Below are 18,303 nucleotides of genomic sequence, written 5' to 3'. Positions count from 1 at the left end.
TATAATTACTTGTAATGTTGTTAAACATATTACATAACATTAATAAATACTTAACCTAAGCTATACCATTATCAACACCTGCAAAAATATAGATTAGGAAGCAGAAATTCCCATCAGTGGTACCAACCTCTATTCCATCTTATATGTTAACAAACACCAAATAAATTACTAACAGATTTGTGTATTTCAAACGTAATCAAAATTAACTTATATACAATAACCTCCAAAAATCAGCATCAGCTTACAATTAATTACAATATCAACAGATTCTAAAATTGAATTATCCCATTATTTTTGTATTTCATTTCATTTTCTTACTTATTAGAATAGATCCTAAGGTTTTTTTCTTTGAATTATCTTCCTTAGTTTCTCTTAGAAATCTCGTTTTCTGAAACTTATACAACAATTTCACCTTTTTTCTAATTATCACAGTAATTATACACCAAAATTAGGTTACAAACAACGTTTCGCAAGCGTCGAAACTATACAATGAAGTTCACCTAATGTATAGTATGTGTCAGTAATCTGGATTGAGGGATGTCCCCTTTTGTGAATTTGGATGTGGAAATACCCTGTCTGAGATTAGCTATCATGATTTTATGTATTATTGTACAATGGTTCTAATATTTTAAGATATTATTGTCTTGTGCTCATAAAGTGAAAGAAACATCCAGAAATAATGTAATATTTACTTGGGTGCATTAGGTTATATGTACCATGTTTTATGGTGTGATTTTTTAAACACTGAAATTTTGATTCATTCCACTAAGCAAAATCCCTCAGTGTTTTGAATCGTGAAACCTTGAGAAAAAAAGAAGTGCACTTAAATGGAGACTTTATCTACGGTTAAAAGACTAAGAACTACACAGAATATTAGTATACCAACGATACAATGTAAAAGGGAATTTGATTTACCGCATAAATTTCCAAGCAAAATCTCAGGGAAGAGTAATATTGTACAAAAAGGCCAAAATGCAGTAAATACTACTACCAAAGCAATAACCCAGAAGAACCTTAATAATTTAAGAGGTAAAGAACTATTGTCCGTTAATAATATAACAAAATTAAGAATAAAATCCCAAGATGGTAAAGATCTTGGTGAAGTTAAAGTACGCTTTCTCTCTCAGGAGAATGTGTTAAGCTCTAAAACAATTACCTTTAATAAAGCTAGTTTGAGTTATAAGATACATAAGCCTGTGAAACTTTCCATTGTCCCACCGAGTAATACTGGCTCGTTGAGGGGTTCGCAAAATGATGTTGAAACGTCAAAAGCAGTCGCAAAATCAATTCCTTCTAACAAAGTATCAGCTGGTTCTGATCGACGATCCGAAGTGAAAGAAAAATGTAATAAAGCCCAGACTCAGTATGTTTTAACAAAAATAAGTAAAATAAATCAACAGAACAATGATAAAATGGTATTGTTAAAGGAAAATCATAAGAAATTGTTGGACAAAGTTCAAACTCTAAGTAAGAATAATCCAAAATACGTAACAATACAGAAAAACAAAATATTATTTCCAAGTAAAAAGAAAAATGATGATCTTTCAATAAAAAACCAAAGTAATTCTCATAGTGAAGAAAATACAAAAAATCAAAGTAAAACGAATGTATTAAAGACTCAGAATGGTTTAGATTCTGAGAAATTAGCGGAATCAAAAATTCTTGTAGTAAAATGTGAAAGATTATCAGTACCAAGAAGTAAATCTATCGGTAATGATATTACTAGGCTTTCTGTGAACACAAATAATAATCAATCAGATATTAATTCAGGTATCAGAAATAGTACAGTAGAGGATAATATTAAATTACGTAGAAATTCCTATAGTATAAAGCCTATTGATAACAAAGAGTGCCATGTAAGTACTCAGACAAATCTGATAAACTCAACAGACAAAGTGCTAAATGAAACTCCTCAAAATGAGGAGAAAAATAGTACTGTAATTATGCAGAAAGAGAGTACGATTCAGAAACAGGAGGATATTGTTACTTTGGTACCTGCAAATAATAAACATATAAGTAGTGAAAATCAAGTCGTACCTAATAATACGAATAATCAATCAAATTCTTGCCAAAATGAGACAATGCATAATAACACTAACAGCATGCATCACGAAGATTCAATTTCTGAAACAAGTAAAGCTAAAGAGGCAGTCTCTGTTGATGTCCGTAAGGAAGAGAAATTATCACAACATTGGGACATAATTAAAGAAGCATTGACAAGTGTGAAGGACGAAGAACTTAGAACGAAAGCTTTACAAGCTCTTGCAGATTGTGGGATAGGTACACCGAAACAAATTCCTATTAAACCACCAGAGAATTTAAAGACAGTCCATGATTCACCAATTCAGACTGATGTGTTTGGACTTTTAGATTTTGAAAATTTCATACTAGTCAAGGAGGATACACCAATTCTGGAAAGAATAAAACAAACAGAAAGATCAACTCTTAAGTCGTCTACTTTAGATGCTGTAACACAAACACGACCCAACATCAAAGTGAATAGACACATAGATAATATAGATTTATTCCCAACTCTGAGTTCAATATCGATGCAAGATACTCTTGATTTAGATAATTATTTCGTAGAACATTTTGGGACAAATGCGAATGTAAATGAAGTGAAACAGGTATTGTCAACACCTCATTCGTTGTACAAGAAAGTTGGTGCAAAGTTGAAAAGTGATTTTGAAGGATTGCAAAAATGGGATGAAAATGGTATGGTTAATATACATAGAGCAGTGATAAATGACCAGCTGCACGAATTACAGAGACTGCTATTGGTACTACAAGCTTCTAAAATGAGTATTGATATACCCACAGATGATGGAGAGGTAAATTAACTATATTATTAACATTCTGGAAAATGTTGCATTATAAAATAAAAAAATGTTTTCAGACATGTTTAGAGTTGGCTATCAAATGGAACGCATCTGAAGATATAGTGAAATTGTTACTGAAAAATGGAGCGAACCCAGTTTCTTCAGAACTTTTGCATGATTCTGCGATACTCTTGGCTAGCAAATGTTCATCTCCATTATTACCAGACCTGGTTAAATGCGTGACAGACTCTAAACTACTGAACCAGGTGGATTCATTAGGTAATTATTCAAATTTGAATTATCTAAGAGATTGGACATTCCTCTAAGGTGTATGTATTTTTAAGGATTTGCTGCTTTGCATTACTGTGCCTTCAATGGTAACTTGGAAGGCGTTACCGCCTTAATAGAAGCTGGTGCAAACGTAAATTTGAAGGACAGTCGTTCTGGGAGAACTCCATTCTTTCATGCGCTCGAAAATAATTATGTATGGATCGCGCAAAAGTTATTGGTGAACGGTGCGATTGCGAATCTCCCAAATTTTTCTGGCCAGACTGTTCTATCCTTAATAGACGATACTAAAAGCCTTTCTATAAAGGCTGCCTTAAAGCATATAATGGGTTAGTTTTATTGTAAATATAATGATTATTAGAGGAAACAGTTGGTAACAACACATCACAATAACTAGTCCTTCACTTATCATAATAGTGATAATTACTGTGCATAATTAAAGCAGGAAGTAAAAAACTTTGTCTTGCACAAATTGAAGTAAAAGAAAAATTGTAAATATTAGCTGGAATGTTGCAATTCTATTATTACAACAAACTGAAAAGGAATTAATAAGTTGTAATAAACCAATGTATTATTAGGTTCTTAAAATTCATAATTATCATTCCTTGATTATTTTTTTTACAAATGAATTATACAAATAGATTTATACTTTTTATTGGGCTCGACACAGTTTTTACTGTATAAAACATTGCATAAAATTTTTATTAATATAACAAATCATAATAGCTATGAGATGAAAAGAAGATTGAATATCGCTAAAACTATTTTTGTTAGTATATTTTAATGCTATTTAAATAACTGTGCTTTTTACCGTTTCGATGGCATTATCGGTGTATTATTGTTATATGGTTTTAGAGTAATTTATTTCGTCGAAGAATTATTTTATTTTTTTTGAATTATACGATCACTGCCGATTATTGTAACGATTCTTTTCTGTTTTAGTTATATGTAACATGTAACAATTAAGAAATTAATAAACATATAGAGAATGCAAAAATGATGTAAAATATTTACATCAGTAGTTTCTGCAACATAAGAATAATATTTTGGTACCTATATTTATTTAAATGTAAACTTTCTTCTAAGCCGCGTATATACTTAAATAAATTATTATAACTATCTCTAGAACTTATAGGAATTTGATTATTCAAACGTTGCATATTATACACGTATAATGTTCTGTAAATCTAATAAATTTAAATAAATTGCAATTCCTTTGACTTTCATTTTAAAAACACCTTGTTCCTTCGAATTTCTAAAGGCTAATTTGTAATGTACTTGTATTACAGCGGTATCTATAAAAAAAAAATGTTCATCGATTGAAGCTGAGGCTGCACTTCGTTTTAGAAGACCAAAAATTTTTGAATAAAAAGTAATTTTATAGTTTTTGACCTGAAACATTCGAAAATGCGAGTTAAAAGTCCAGGAAGCCAATGATTTAAAAAATACAATTGTGTAAAAATGTACGTATTTAGTGATGTTTGACAAGTTAGTACGACGCCATATTGTTTCTACGCATTCTCTGATTGGTTCGTTAAAATGACTGTAACATCCGCTCACCTTATTTAAAAACATACTGCTTCTTAATTGCTGTGATCAAGGAATCCATAAGGTGTATTGGGTTCATTTTAAGAAAGCTACGCCACAAAAATTCACATAGGCGATTTGAAAAATCTTCCACGCACCCAATCTACATTTCGAATTTATGTGCGAACCAATCAGAAGGTGGGTAGAAGCAATATGGCGTCGTACTAACTTGTCAAAGTACGCTAAAGGCTGGTTCAGACACGGCTAGTAGTTTAGTCGAGTGGCGAGTAGTTTAGTGTATGGACAGTAGAGTTTAGTCGAGTAGTTTAGTAAAACGGTTTAGTCGAGTAGTTTAGTAAAACGGTTTAGTCGAGTCGATCCGTTTCATTGGATTTTTCTGGTCGAGTAGGCTTCCCCCACCACTAACTAGGCTTGCCCCACCACTAACTAGCCTTCGGGACAGACCTGTCCGGACGCATTTCTTTAGTCAAGGGATATATCTTGAACTCTTGATTTTCAAAGCTCAACTGTACTAGTCCGGACACTTTTCTATGCACTAAACGGTTTAGTAGTAAGTAGCTACTCCCCACTCGACTAAACTACTAGCCGTGTCTGAACCAGCCTTAAGGCCGGGATTCAGAGTCGCAACGTCTTATTAAAAAATACAACTGTGTGAAAAAAGTGTATTTAGGGCCGTATTCAGAGTCGCAACTTAAGCAAGGACTTAAGACGGTATCACATGTTCAAATGCTTCCATGCATTCCATGCTCCCATCTATTGCGGACGGTTTAATAAATTTCATTTTAAAAAATGAGTTTTTGTGTCGTGCACGGGTGTAAAAATCGCCATAGTAAAAAAAATATACAACAGATTGAACTGGAAAATAGTTCAGAACAGAAAATTTCATTTCACTTGTAAGTAAAATGTTTTTCTTATAGGTTATATAAATTCAATTTTTAGGTTACCTGGATTCAAAATTTATAATTAGTTATTAATGTAATGTATTCATAATGCAAATATTATATATACATATATTTAATATATTGTTTTAGATTTCCTAAATGTATCTTGAGGCGTAGTAAATGGCTTAAAGCTATACAATTGGAAAAATATATTCCCACAAAAACAGCAGCAGTTTGTTCTGCTCATTTTAAAGAAGCAGATTATGAATTGAATCATCCACAACGTAAATTAAAAAAAGATGCCATCCCATACTTACGTAAAGCAGAAATACGTTTAGATGTTCCGATAGATCACCAAAACACAACCTCTGTTGAAGAAAATATAAATAATGAAGCTGAAAAGAATGAAGTACAGATACAAGAAATGGATGTGAAGAAAGAAGATGTAATCATAGAAGAAATGGATGTGACGAAAGAAGATGATACATGCTCATATAATCATCGAATGATACATCGTTCCACCAGTATATCACCTGATAGGATTATGAATTCACCAACTAAGTCTAGAATTCGAAAATTATACAAAAATGAAATTACTGCTTTGAAAAGGAAGCTATCTGTAAGTCGTTATGAGCAAAAGAAAATGCAGAAAAAGCTGGTTTCTCTAAAAAATGTATTAAAAGATCTACAGAAGAGGAATCTATTAAGAACAGAAGAGAGTGACATACTACAATATTTAGATGCAGGTACGCGAGAATTATTATTTAATAATATACGCATACATGGAGGATATAATAATAATCCCACTGTTAAACAATTTAAATCCATTTTCAGAAACTTAATAGTACATGTAGAAATAAAAGACACAGGAACTGGTAACTGTATACCTTTAGAATCTATTCCGATATTGCATACACCATCTACACGCGATCCTGTTACTATTATAAATGCAAGTACAAGTGCAAATTCCCACTGATCACGATTACAATTTACATATTCAATATCCATTTTTTACAGAATATAAAAATGAAGTTATCACATACATAGCTGGTTATATATTAAGAAAACTGAGGAAAATTTTGCATTGTTGAAGTATTAATTAAACAAAATACAAACGTTAATTGTAATTTAATAAATATTAAAAACAGGGGGTCATTACTATACCCATCAGAAACGCTTGTATATGTTTGCAAACAAATTGAAAATGGATTAACCGTTTATATACATATGAATAAAACATTGGACCAATTTAATATGAATAAGTTTACATACGAAATGATGATTTACTTTGTAGATAAGAATATATTTTTAGAATTAAGAGACCACATTAATGATCAGGTCGGGTCCTGATCTGGATTTCATTGTACCTGTGTCGATCAAATAATTTAATGTTAATTTGTGCATCAATCAGTCGAGTAAATAAGTAAAACAGTAGCAGTATTACCTTATTTCTTCTTAAGTCTGTGGATTCCGCAGCGGTGTCATGAGAAAATGCAGACATGGATATCCACTATCCCCGACAAGGATTCCATCTAATTCTTCCGTCACATATCGCATGTGTAATCGGGATGTACGGAAAATTCCATACGAGGACCCACGACAGCCTGCATTTATATTAATATGGTTCATTTCGATGAATATTGGTTAATATAAATAACTTAATGACATACCTGAACATTCAATGAAAAATATCCTTTTCTATTTCTGTACATTTCTTCCATGTTGTTGAATGCTGTTAATCTAATGTGGGTGCAATCAATAGCGTCGTCCACACCTGGTAAATCAATTACATTGTATATGTATGTATATATGTATATAGAAAAAGTTATAATGATATAAAATCCATACCTGGTAAACCAATAGCTCTGTTTCCCTGTCCCAGATTATTGAATCACCTGCGATTTTGAGTGGAATTGTCTGAATCCCTGGGAAACCTGATATACTCCGTCATCAGACTGCCCATTAGTAAACTCACTCTAAATACTATGTGGGAAACTGGGCTGAGAAACATTCATCCTGTTTCCCAGAATAAGCTACAATTACAGTACATATATAATTTTTATTTTTTTCTACTTCTTTTAAGAGTAGTGATACTGATATATATTTATGACTTACTTGAAAACTTGCAGTAGCATAATACCGCAAACAGCGTAATTTAAATCTCTTTTACTGTATTCGTGTACCCTAACCTACTCTCTCCCGTCCCATCACTGTACAATAATACCTTCAAACGCGTGCTTAAGTCCTCAATATCGTCGACTTAAAAACATAACCTCAATGAAGACAAATAAGAACTCGTTTTCTACAAATAAGGCGGACTTATTCGACTATGAATTCATAAGAGCTTAAGACTTTCTTAAGCATCGTCTGTGAATCTACACCGATAAGCATTTACTTTTCTAAGCAAATGTTTAAGCTGAGGCTTAAGACGTTGCTTATTCGGCGACTGTGAATCTAGCCGATGTCTTAAGCATGTGTTATGCCCAGCTTAGAAATAAGTTGCGACTGTGAATACCGCCCTGTAATGTGGACTTTTTCGGAGTGGGGAAGGCATTGCCTTTTGGTAAGAAGACTGTGATGAACCCCACGGCACTTACCGTACAACCGTACATAGGAAAGGACAGTGCGATTTTCTATACAAAATGACCAGTAAGAAACATTTTACCGAAATCGATAAGAATACATTCGTGGCAATATTAAAAAAGTTTTCGCACATAGTAGAAAATAAGAAAAGTGACAGTTCTACTCTGAAGAACAAAGAAGATGCGTGGCAGAAAATCACACAGCAGTATAATATGTCGGCTGTGATTTCATGCAAGGTTTGTAGAATAAACGATATTATTACATGAAACTATTATCGCTATTTGTAATTTGAAACGCACTGTGTGCGCTCGTATTCTGGGACACCCTGTAATATAAATTTTATTTTTCAGAGAAATACTGCACAGCTTAAAAAGATGTGGAGTAATATGACGGCTGCGCAACGAACCGCGATCATGAGGGAAAGGCAATCCCGATTGGCAACAGGGGGAGGACCGGCAGAACCGGCAGCCAAAATCAACCCAGAAATAGCGGAGATCGTGCCATCGTTAATGCAGAATGCGCCAAGTATATTATCCTCCAATTACACAGAGGAAGAGTTGGCGAACAGACGCGAAGCTATATTTCATGGGGTATACATTTTGGACGATGTTGAAGTGGATGATAATCCAATTTGTATAAACACCAGTCAGGAAAGTACAAACATTACACCGGAAGGTAATGATGAGGGCCGTGAAGAAGAAAACTGCAATCGGTCCCTACAATTTAAAAACTTAGAAATTGATCAAATCGTGGACAGCGCGCTGCAGCGAAAACCGCAGAAAGCAGCCACTTCCACCGCTCCAAAGATGGATTATGATGAGAGGAGGTTGAAATTCGAGCGAATAAGACGGACAATGAAAAGCGAAGAATTGGCCGACCTAAAACTGCGGCACGAGGAACGGAAAAACCAATTGGAAATTGAATTAATGCGATTATTACATTTCTGCAGCCCTGCTTCCGTAGTGTCTACGGAATTCTTCCTCGTCAAAACAATCAAACGGATTACTCCCGTCTCGAATGTATCGCATTGATATTTCTGGATGTTCATTCTGGATGTCCTCAATGTCTTCAATGTCCTCGATATCCTCGAAGTCCATTTTGTACTTAATCAAAATAAATTGTTGAATACACCACAATATTAGCTTCAAACGCGTGCTTAAGACGTTGAATGCCGACTACGAGAAATAGCGTGGCTGGTGTTCTTGCCCAGGATGAGAATCCCGTTACTTTTACCGTATATGTGTACCCTAACCTACTCTCTCCCGTCCCATCACTGTACAATAATACCTTCAAACGCGTGCTTAAGTCCTCAATATCGTCGACTTAAAAACATAACCTCAATGAAGACAAATAAGAACTCGTTTTCTACAAATAAGGCGGACTTATTCGACTATGAATTCATAAGAGCTTAAGACTTTCCTAAGCAAATGCTTAAGCTGATGCCAGCTTAGAAATAAGTTGCGACTCTGAATACCGGCGTTAGCGTACTTTGACAAGTTAGTACGACGCCATATTGCTCCTACCCACCTTCTGATTGGTTCGCACATAAATTCAAAATGTAGATTGGATGCGTGGAAGATTTTTCAAATCGCCTATGTGAATTTTTGTGGCATAGCATTTTTAAAATTAACTAAATACACCTTATGGATTCCTTGATCACAGCAATTAAGAAGCAGTATGTTTTTAAATAAGGTAAGCGGATGTTACAGTCATTTTAACGAACCAATCAGAGAATGCATAGAAACAATATGGCGTCGTACTAACCTGTCAAACATCACTAAATACGTACATTTTTATACAATTGTATTTTTTAAACCATTGGTTTCCTGGACTTTTAACTTGCATTTTCGAATGTTTCAAGTCAAAAACTACAAGACTACATATTTTGGAACCGTTAATTTTTGATCCCCTAAAACGAAGTTTGACCGAAGCTGATGCATCTATGCAATTTGTAGCCCATGGTAATGCATTTATGGTAATACAAGATGTCCGTGAAGTTTTAGAAAACGAGAGCTTTATTATTTTGTAAAGGTTAAAGTTCATTCAGGTCTACTTTGTAAGCTTTGACAGCTTCGATTAGTGCTGATGGATCTTGGAAACGGACGGAAAAATTGCGAGAAGAGGTCGGTTACTATGAACTTTCCATCATAATCTATGTCACAAGTTAGTTGCTAGAAAGGGGATACTTTGTTTACAATGAAATTCTATTAATACCCTAACCATAATAGAAGATACACTGTTCCTAATTACGTGTAATGATCTTCAATTGTTCATACATTCATTATTGATTTACGCTGTTTGATTTATGCTAAAAAAACTGTATGTTTACGTTACATAGTTTTGACACGGATGATGATTCTGATTATGCAATCATAAAACGCATTAAAATGGAGCCAGAGGCCATATTATCGCAAGAAGACGACATAATGGCTCAACTGCAACAAGAAAGTTCCGATTTGGAAGTAGAACCAAGCTTTGCTTTAGAGGGCGCAGTAAATGGAGACGACTGCAACGAAGGTGTACTAATGCAGCATATGGACATAAGAGAACCTCTGTCCACTTTAAGAAATTTATTAGAACAAAGATTAGGAGTTGAATTAACAGACTACTCATTTTGGCTGCAAGATGCTCAAATGGTATATCGCAGCTGAATAATATAATAACATTATAACATTATATTCTTTAATTTGTAAATATATTTTCAGCTAGAGAGTCACAAAAACTTGGTGGACCAATGCGTTCAAGGAGAAGGACTAGTTCAAGTAAATGTTCAAATAAAAGCTAATCAAAGACGTATTAATATAGTAGATGTCTTGAAACCTGCCGAAGATTACATAGAATTAGCAGAGAACAGCAGTACGCGTTAACATTATTTACAATGCTTATTATGTATACTTTGAATATCTTTCAATTCTATTTTATTCCTTTAGCATCCGTTCCAATTAATGAAGACAGCAAACGAAACATAATTAGATGGATGGTTGATCCACAGTACAAGAAAGAACAGGTACAACTTAAATCTCGTATAGAATTCACAGTTAATACATGTTGAAATTTTACGCACACACATATATTATACAGGAACGGTTAAAAATTCCAGCCGATCCGAAAGAATGGACACAGACGCACGTGAAGCATTGGCTTCAGTGGGCAGTGAGACAGTTCAATTTAGCATCGGTGAAATTAGCTGATTGGAACATAACTGGTCAACAGTTATGCAATCTTACGCTTGAGGAGTTCCAGGCGAAAGTGCCACTTGATCCAGGGGAAGTGTTTTGGACTCATTTAGAGCTACTTCGAAAGTGTAAATTTGTTGGTACGTACTATTAAAGCAATTATTAAATTATTGAATAATTTCATTAATTATGTAACCTTATCTTAGCCGTTGTACAAAAGGACCCTCCAGCATCACCTACAGAAAATAACGTTGAGAAGTCAATCAAAGTTCGAAACCAGAAGACTCCAAAATCCCGACCGGTGGTGAATCAACAGGCTCGAGTGGTCAGTGTTCCTTTTGAGAACATCGAATCCACGCCAATTACGATAGCAACCTCTAGCCGTTCGGTCAACAGTGGTCAGATACAATTATGGCAATTTTTGTTGGAGCTATTAACCGACCGGGAGCACAGAGGTGCTATACAATGGGTGGGGACCGAAGGAGAGTTCAAGTTGAATCAACCAGAAGCGGTGGCACAACTTTGGGGTGCGCGTAAAAACAAACCGTCGATGAATTATGAAAAATTGAGCCGCGCCTTACGCTATTATTACGACGGAGATATGATTTCTAAGGTTCACGGGAAACGATTTGTGTACAAATTTGTATGCGACTTGAAGCAAGTTCTCGGTTACTCGGCCGCTGAGCTTAGTCGGTTAGTGGAAGAAGGTAGAAGATATTTCTGATGGAACACTATTTTTCTACGCTCACAACGATCTTTATCATCCTACTTCCAGAATATTTTGCACCAATCATTGTACATATTCAGTGAAAAATATACAATATTGTTTATATAAGAAGAAAAAAATATTAATTGTTACTCAGACAATCGGGCATATAATACTGAAATATAAAGATTAATATAAAGATCATTGTTTATTTTTTTAATGTACACCGTTACAATAAACTGAAACTATGCACCACCCAAGATATTTAAGGGATTACTTATATTAGTTATAAACTTAACGATTTAGAAACTGAAATCAGCATCCACAGAAAATGAAGAAACTAAAAAGAAAATGAAAAGTACTTTGACAATTTCAGGATATCCCCTGACGTGAATATATAACTGTTGGACCAGTGGCGGCTCGCGTATAGGCACTGTGGAACTGCAGCACCCCCTATTTCCACTTGATGAGTCCTTTTTTCTTTAATTCTTTCTTTATACTTGTACAATATATAATCCTTAAGCTTAATGTCAGTAGCCATCCCCCAGTTTATGAAAAAGATACAAAAATCTTCCCAGTTCCAGCGGCGTGGTGTTTGACCCTGTGCGCATGCGCATGCGCATGCTCACATACGAAGCTGCGCACTAGGCTGCGCAGGAGAAAGAGCACTGTCGTTCCCGCAATGCCGGTTTTTTAAAACAAAGGTTAAAAATTTTCTCACGAACCGCCACTGCTGGTGACAAATAAATTTATAAATAATGTTGCATCAGTGCGTTACAATATTGATGTACATTATATATTCACATATAAACTACGATTTTCCAAGATGCGTCATGCAGTAGACGTTTGAATGTCGAGTCTCTCCTCGTTTTTATAGGGCGTCGACGTATCCGGACGTTTTCTATCTCTGATGACTAGGACTGACTTTTGATCGGCAAAAGGCAGCACTCATCGCCAATACCAGAGAATCTAGCCTGTGAGATATCGGTCGCGACGTCACAAGTTAGGGTCTCAGGGGACCGGCGACGCGGCAGGCTTTACAATCAGCCCGCCCGCCATTGCCCATATTCTCATTTCATTTTCTCTACCCCTTTTCATCCCTTACCCGTGTACCTATTGCACACATAGACGTATAAAAGTACACACTCTCGTCTTAAGAGGATCTACCACCATTCATTTCCTTGCAATTTAACAGAAAAGAAAATATAAAATTATTTATTAATTTAAGATGGTTGCAAGCAATATACTGTCTCTATTATTATTTTATATTCCTCTATGATACTTCAGCTTTTTAAGATAATTTAAAGGCATCATCTGTTCAATTTTAAAACAATTTATGCTTGATACAACCACTTTAATTTCTTCTTATTATAAACTTATTTTACAAGCATCGTTTCTGGTAGCAGATCATCTTCTTTATTTAATACTATATTCACACTGCAAATACGCGCGTTACGCACTAATAGAACTTCGGTATCTTCGTCAGAGAATCTTCTGAATCTTCTTGAAGATAAAAACGTCGAATCGATGAAACGTTGCGGCGTCGACGACCGGGAAAGTTAGCAAGTTGTACAGTGGACTTCGTATCACGCGAATTTCCATTCCCTACTATACAACCTACTACCTCACCCAGGCGTCGTCGCTAATGCTGCTCGTTTCCTCTTCTTAATTCTCGCTTCCGTTCCTGCTTTTAACAGCTATCGAACATTAACAATAACGAGTAACGTTGTCGGAGCGAGGCTCCTCTATTAAACTCATAGGGATTTTTTGGTGACTTTTTAACTCAAAAATTAGATTATCAATTTTGACCATTCTTTGCAAACCGATCATAGTGGGCACTGTGAGTGTTTATTAAACACTAGTTTTAATTGCTATATTGTGTCCCAACTCTGTTAATATTACTTTTACTGCAAATCAATCGCTTTGTTCTAGTATGGCGGCCTAATATCGTAATGGTGTTACATTTATTTTTGTATACTGTACTTAAATTTTTAATTCTCATTCTCTCGCGCATCGTCTCATTCTCTCCCCCTTCCTGATGTAACTCTTCTATTCAGAATATTACTTGGCAAAAAGTCTTGGTAACCGGAAGTACCTCTACTCGCGGATGGCATAGAGGCGCGAAAGAGAAGGAGGAGGTTCCGTCGAAAAGCTTAAATGCTGGCCTGACTACATGTACCGGTAGATAGGAGCTTGCGGTATACATATAAAAAAGCCCACAAGTTCGGATCTACGGGTTAGTATCATCAAGTATAGCTGATAACCGCTTTCGCTTCGTTGATGATCCCGTTTCCTTTCTCATCTTTCTGGAATACTTCACCTAAAAATGGAGAAAAAGAAACGATATGTAATTCGTAATTAATACTTTCATCATTGGAGTAATTAGGTAAGGGACAGAGTGGGCCTGGGTGTTCCTACCATTTCAAAATTCTAAAATGGCACACCTCAAAAAAAATCCTAGTTATACCAATGATTTATTGATTTTTCAGATTCCTACAATATACAATTAACACTAGATTGCCGGAGCGAGTGAATTTGATTCATTTACAATTTTAGTGCTATAAAACTGAAATAATCTTTTTCGAAACATATGTTGGTTCTTAATGGTACACTCCTTAGTACCAAAAATCAATATGTGCTATATCTATTTTGATGGATATGAGCCCGGCAACCTAGTGTTAATGAATGATTAATCCTCAAGGTTCTAAAAAATTTCATTCCTTCGAACGCGTGACCGAAGAACATCTTCAACTAAATGATCGGTGCAATTATTGGCTAGAAATTCAGCATAATTTGGAGGATCTCTGACTGGACTTTCTCACGCACGGTCCCTGACTCGCCACGCCATTGCAGGGTAGAGAGATCAGGAGGGCATAGAAAAAGGAAGCTGTACAAGAAAACAAGAAGGAGAAGAGGAAGAAGTAGAGGAGGATACGGCGAGAGAAGAAGAGCAAGAAGAATACGAGAGCTCAGAGAGTAGGTAGACTCCGGCCGCTGTAAAAATCCCCTGCCTGCTCGATCGTAGACAGTTGAATGGCCTCTGCAGCTCTCCTTGCGCGGCCCTAAGGGATGTTAGGCACCGTTTCCAACTGACCGATTATGCTCTACGATTAGATTGCCTCTGCTCCTTCCATCTATCTGCCTGGAAGTATTCTTCAGCCTGAAATAAATACAAAATATCAATAAATATTCTGCATTTCATATTGATGTTAATTAATAATTAATAATTTTTAGGATATTTTGAATATTTCTTCTTCCAGCATTTCTTTGTTTTTAATTACTTACTATTCTAAATGATTTCTTACAGTTTAATAATAATGACAATGATTTACAATGTAGAGTAAATATCAATAGGAAATTATTAATATTTTTATAACGTTACCTTTTAGATAAAGCCAACACCTTGAAATGAAATTTTCAAAGCACACAAAGATGTTTCAATTGTTCAGTGTGAATGAAACTTAAGGTCTAAAAGGCGGTGAAGGGCCTGGATGCAGGAGCAGTCGAGCCAGAATTCTGTACGCTACACGTAAAGCTGCACTCTTTCCTGCACCTCGAGATCCTCTGGCAATCCTCTTCTCCCAAAACCCTCGGCCTCTTCCTAGCATAAGAAATAAAAGTATCTTTAGGAACCACTGATCAAACATTATCAATTAAAAGTAATCTTTTTAACAATTCTATATAAAAATAAGTGTAGACGTTGTTATAAACATTCATTTCTCCCACTACTTATTTCAAATTTTGGGAAATCCTAGGAGGAATATGGAACTTTCTTCCTTCCCCTTAAACTAATAATAAGAAAAAATAAAAGAGCAATCATACTGCTAATCAAATCTAACGATAAGGTCTTAAGGGAAGCACCTCTGCCAATCATGGTGGGATACGATAAAATTGGAGCAGGCAGAAAAGTATCAAGAAAGATAGAGGATCAGAGAAGCCTCTTCTTGCTCATTGTCAGTTTTTCTTCCACGGCAACCAAGAACAGAGAATAGAAAGCTAGCCGGCGAAGCGGGTGGCGGTGGGGTGGAAAGAAAGGAGGCAGAAGTAAAGAGAAAAGAAGAGGAAGAGAAGGGAATAGAAGCGGAGTCGAAGGAAGGGACGGTACCCCGGACAGGGGACGCGAGGGCAGGGACGTAATCACAGAGGCGTTGAATTAGGGAAGCATTGAAGGGAGGAGTGGGGAATCAAGGGATGGGGAAGGGGAGTCGACAGTGAAGGACCGGGGTCACCGCCATATTATATTTAGCGAAACACAGCCGTGTGAATGAACTGCATATCCCAGGGACGAACGCACTTGCGACGATATTTTTTTTTTTTTCAAATTTTTCCTTCATTTTTCAATCACAAGATGGTAAGGCAGGGAACTTTCATATCCTTTTATCTAATCATGCATGAATCACCTGGGATGTTCTAAAATAATAAAGGAATTTAAATTTAATAAAGAAAGAAATATAATTGTGCTAATTGCATATCTCAGGGACGTACGCACTTGCAAAGATTTTTTTTTCAAATCTTCTTTTCCTTCATTTTTTAATCACAAGATGGTAAAGCAGGGATCCTTCGTATCCTTTTATCTAATCATACATGAAGCACCTGGGATGTTCTAAAATAGTAAAGGAATGTAAATTTAGTAAAAAAAAGAATTGGTATACATTAGTGATATAGTAATAAAGCAATGGATACCTGGTGGACCATATAAACATCTGGGCTCAATCATAAAGCAAGGCTTAAATTGTCTATCTATCAATAAAACTTCACTGAAATAGTTCTCTTGTCATACTGGTAGTTAACAGACGTTGACAGAGCGGTCGGAACGTCCGGTGTACACAAGGTACGACACATGTCCTGGCGAATATCCATTGTTCCTGGTTACAGTATGAACAATACACAAGCTGTTCAGCAAATGTTCCTGAGACCGCTAATGTTTTCCACAGAAGAATATCATTGTTCAGTCTAAGGTTCCAATAGCTTTCAAGACGTCAAAGTGCCCTCTTGAAGTTTATTGCAATCATGAAAAAGGATTCTTAAGTCGTTCGCTTGCGCATCAAACGTTGCGTCTCCATTGAAATGAGATACGTTCTTACCCTGTGAAGCAATGATTCCAATGTTACACATCAATGTTATAAGGTTACAAAAGTAATTAATTATTAGATAGATATTCAAACCGTAGGGCTAATTATAGGGATTCCTCTTCATTGTCGGGCGCTTCTTAACCCTAGAACCACCGGCGATTGACGTGTGGGGTCAAAATGGATTGTTTTTCAAATTAATTAGTCATTATGTCTCCTATGGTAATTTTGGGGGAAACTTTAGGTTAGGGTTAGTTTATGTTTAGGTTAGGGTTAGTTTAGGGTTAGGTTAGGTTTAGGTTAGGGTTAGGTTAGGGTAGTCATTTTCCGTGGAAATGCGTTCTTATCGAGATAATAGGAGGGTCACACACTTTTAGAATACCCTGTATATCTCGAGAACGGTTTATTTGCCAGTTCTGAAAATGGTCTCATTCGATTTCTCGTCCCTCAATTACTATAAATCCGAAGTTTGGTTATCCTAGGGTGGGGGGGCCTTTCGGAAGTTTCCCCCAAAAATCACAAGTTTACCTACGTTCCATGGGGGATCAAAATGACCCATCTCAGTGTATGGAGGTATACTGCATAAAAAAAAATATTAAAAAGTAATATTTTAGAAAACAAAATGTAGTGAAAATGAATAGTGATTATAAGAAATGCCAAATAAGTCATTTTTATCCCCCTTGGTAGATCTAGCGTTAAAGGCATCAGTGACGGACACAGAAACGTTTTGCGGACGAGATGGATTTCCTCGGAGAACCGCAAGAAATCCACGGAAAGGAAGAGCATCGAACGAGAACAGAGAAGAGGGGGAGAGATAAAGGAAGAAAGAAAAAAAGAAACGTCCCCATAGCAACACCAGGCGATCGAGACTTGGTTTACATGTACACTGAGTTGCATTGAACTTGTCGCAGTGAAGTTGGTTAAAAATTCACTAACGCATTCACGCAGCGTTGGTATGCCGATTTGTAGCCAATTTCACTGCGACAAGTTCAATGCAACTCAGTGTACAACAAGGCTACGTATATGCAGTAATTCAGATTGTACGTTAGGTACGTACAATCTTGAACCACGTTATGCCTGGCTCGAGTGTCGGAGCGATCACTTTTCCTATCTCTCGCACGACTATACCTTCAATCGTTATTCCAGTAATGTCACATCAATTCTTGACATCAGATATCTATCCAAAGAAAAATTGAGTGACCTTTTTCTCAAAGAACACAGCAAGCAAATAAT

At 35.8% G+C, this 18,303-nt stretch overlaps 4 protein-coding genes and 2 long non-coding RNA genes across 10 annotated transcripts; 4 read left to right on the top strand and 2 right to left on the bottom strand.

Moving 5' to 3' along the window:
* The first annotated feature begins 503 nt into the window (after positions 1–503).
* Positions 504–4,104, top strand: LOC114878001. Its single transcript, XM_029191296.2, has 3 exons — positions 504–2,831; positions 2,897–3,098; positions 3,164–4,104. Exons 1-3 carry the CDS (start codon positions 828–830, stop codon positions 3,439–3,441), a joined length of 2,484 nt encoding a protein of 827 aa, XP_029047129.2. The 5' UTR covers positions 504–827; the 3' UTR covers positions 3,442–4,104.
* A 1,080-nt stretch (positions 4,105–5,184) lies between these two features.
* Positions 5,185–6,630, top strand: LOC114877983 (THAP domain-containing protein 2-like). 3 transcript variants are annotated; one of them, XM_046289168.1, is made up of 3 exons: positions 5,185–5,548; positions 5,687–6,282; positions 6,554–6,630. In XM_046289168.1, exons 1-3 carry the CDS (start codon positions 5,445–5,447, stop codon positions 6,625–6,627), a joined length of 774 nt encoding a protein of 257 aa, XP_046145124.1. In that variant the 5' UTR covers positions 5,185–5,444; the 3' UTR covers positions 6,628–6,630. The 3 variants fall into 3 exon arrangements, with proteins under 3 accessions (XP_046145124.1, XP_029047078.2, XP_029047079.2); XM_029191245.2 differs by having other exon boundaries at positions 5,687–6,485; XM_029191246.2 differs by lacking the exon at positions 6,554–6,630 and adding an exon at positions 6,371–6,462.
* A 20-nt stretch (positions 6,631–6,650) lies between these two features.
* On the bottom strand, positions 6,651–7,744 carry LOC114877987. The gene is made up of 5 exons (XR_006830184.1): positions 7,652–7,744; positions 7,385–7,569; positions 7,207–7,310; positions 6,981–7,140; positions 6,651–6,903 (listed from the first exon to the last, which is right to left on the bottom strand). It is a non-coding gene; the product is annotated as an uncharacterized LOC114877987 (long non-coding RNA).
* Positions 7,745–8,178: 434 nt separating this feature from the next.
* LOC114877986 (myb/SANT-like DNA-binding domain-containing protein 3) lies at positions 8,179–9,255 on the top strand. Its single transcript, XM_029191251.2, has 2 exons — positions 8,179–8,355; positions 8,470–9,255. Exons 1-2 carry the CDS (start codon positions 8,179–8,181, stop codon positions 9,148–9,150), a joined length of 858 nt encoding a protein of 285 aa, XP_029047084.2. The 3' UTR covers positions 9,151–9,255.
* Positions 9,256–9,943: 688 nt separating this feature from the next.
* On the top strand, positions 9,944–12,200 carry LOC114877985 (DNA-binding protein Ets97D). Of its 3 annotated transcripts, none has more exons than XM_029191247.2 (6): positions 9,944–10,242; positions 10,458–10,755; positions 10,825–10,975; positions 11,050–11,126; positions 11,201–11,435; positions 11,502–12,200. In XM_029191247.2, the coding sequence occupies exons 1-6, from the start codon at positions 10,205–10,207 to the stop codon at positions 12,017–12,019; spliced, it is 1,317 nt and encodes a 438-aa protein (XP_029047080.1). In that variant the 5' UTR covers positions 9,944–10,204; the 3' UTR covers positions 12,020–12,200. The 3 variants fall into 3 exon arrangements, with proteins under 3 accessions (XP_029047080.1, XP_029047083.1, XP_029047081.1); XM_029191250.2 differs by having other exon boundaries at positions 10,194–10,282; XM_029191248.2 differs by lacking the exon at positions 9,944–10,242 and adding an exon at positions 10,279–10,371.
* A 3,296-nt stretch (positions 12,201–15,496) lies between these two features.
* Positions 15,497–16,963, bottom strand: LOC123988591. Its single transcript, XR_006830201.1, has 3 exons — positions 16,685–16,963; positions 16,491–16,604; positions 15,497–15,602 (listed from the first exon to the last, which is right to left on the bottom strand). It is a non-coding gene; the product is annotated as an uncharacterized LOC123988591 (long non-coding RNA).
* Between the last annotated feature and the right edge of the window lie 1,340 nt (positions 16,964–18,303).

This window comes from Osmia bicornis, chromosome 16 (assembly GCF_907164935.1).
Source record: "Osmia bicornis bicornis chromosome 16, iOsmBic2.1, whole genome shotgun sequence".
Taxonomy (NCBI): Eukaryota; Metazoa; Arthropoda; class Insecta; order Hymenoptera; family Megachilidae; genus Osmia; species Osmia bicornis.
The sequence above is the reverse complement of the archived record's forward strand: the minus strand, read 5'-3'. Positions and strand labels throughout refer to the sequence as shown.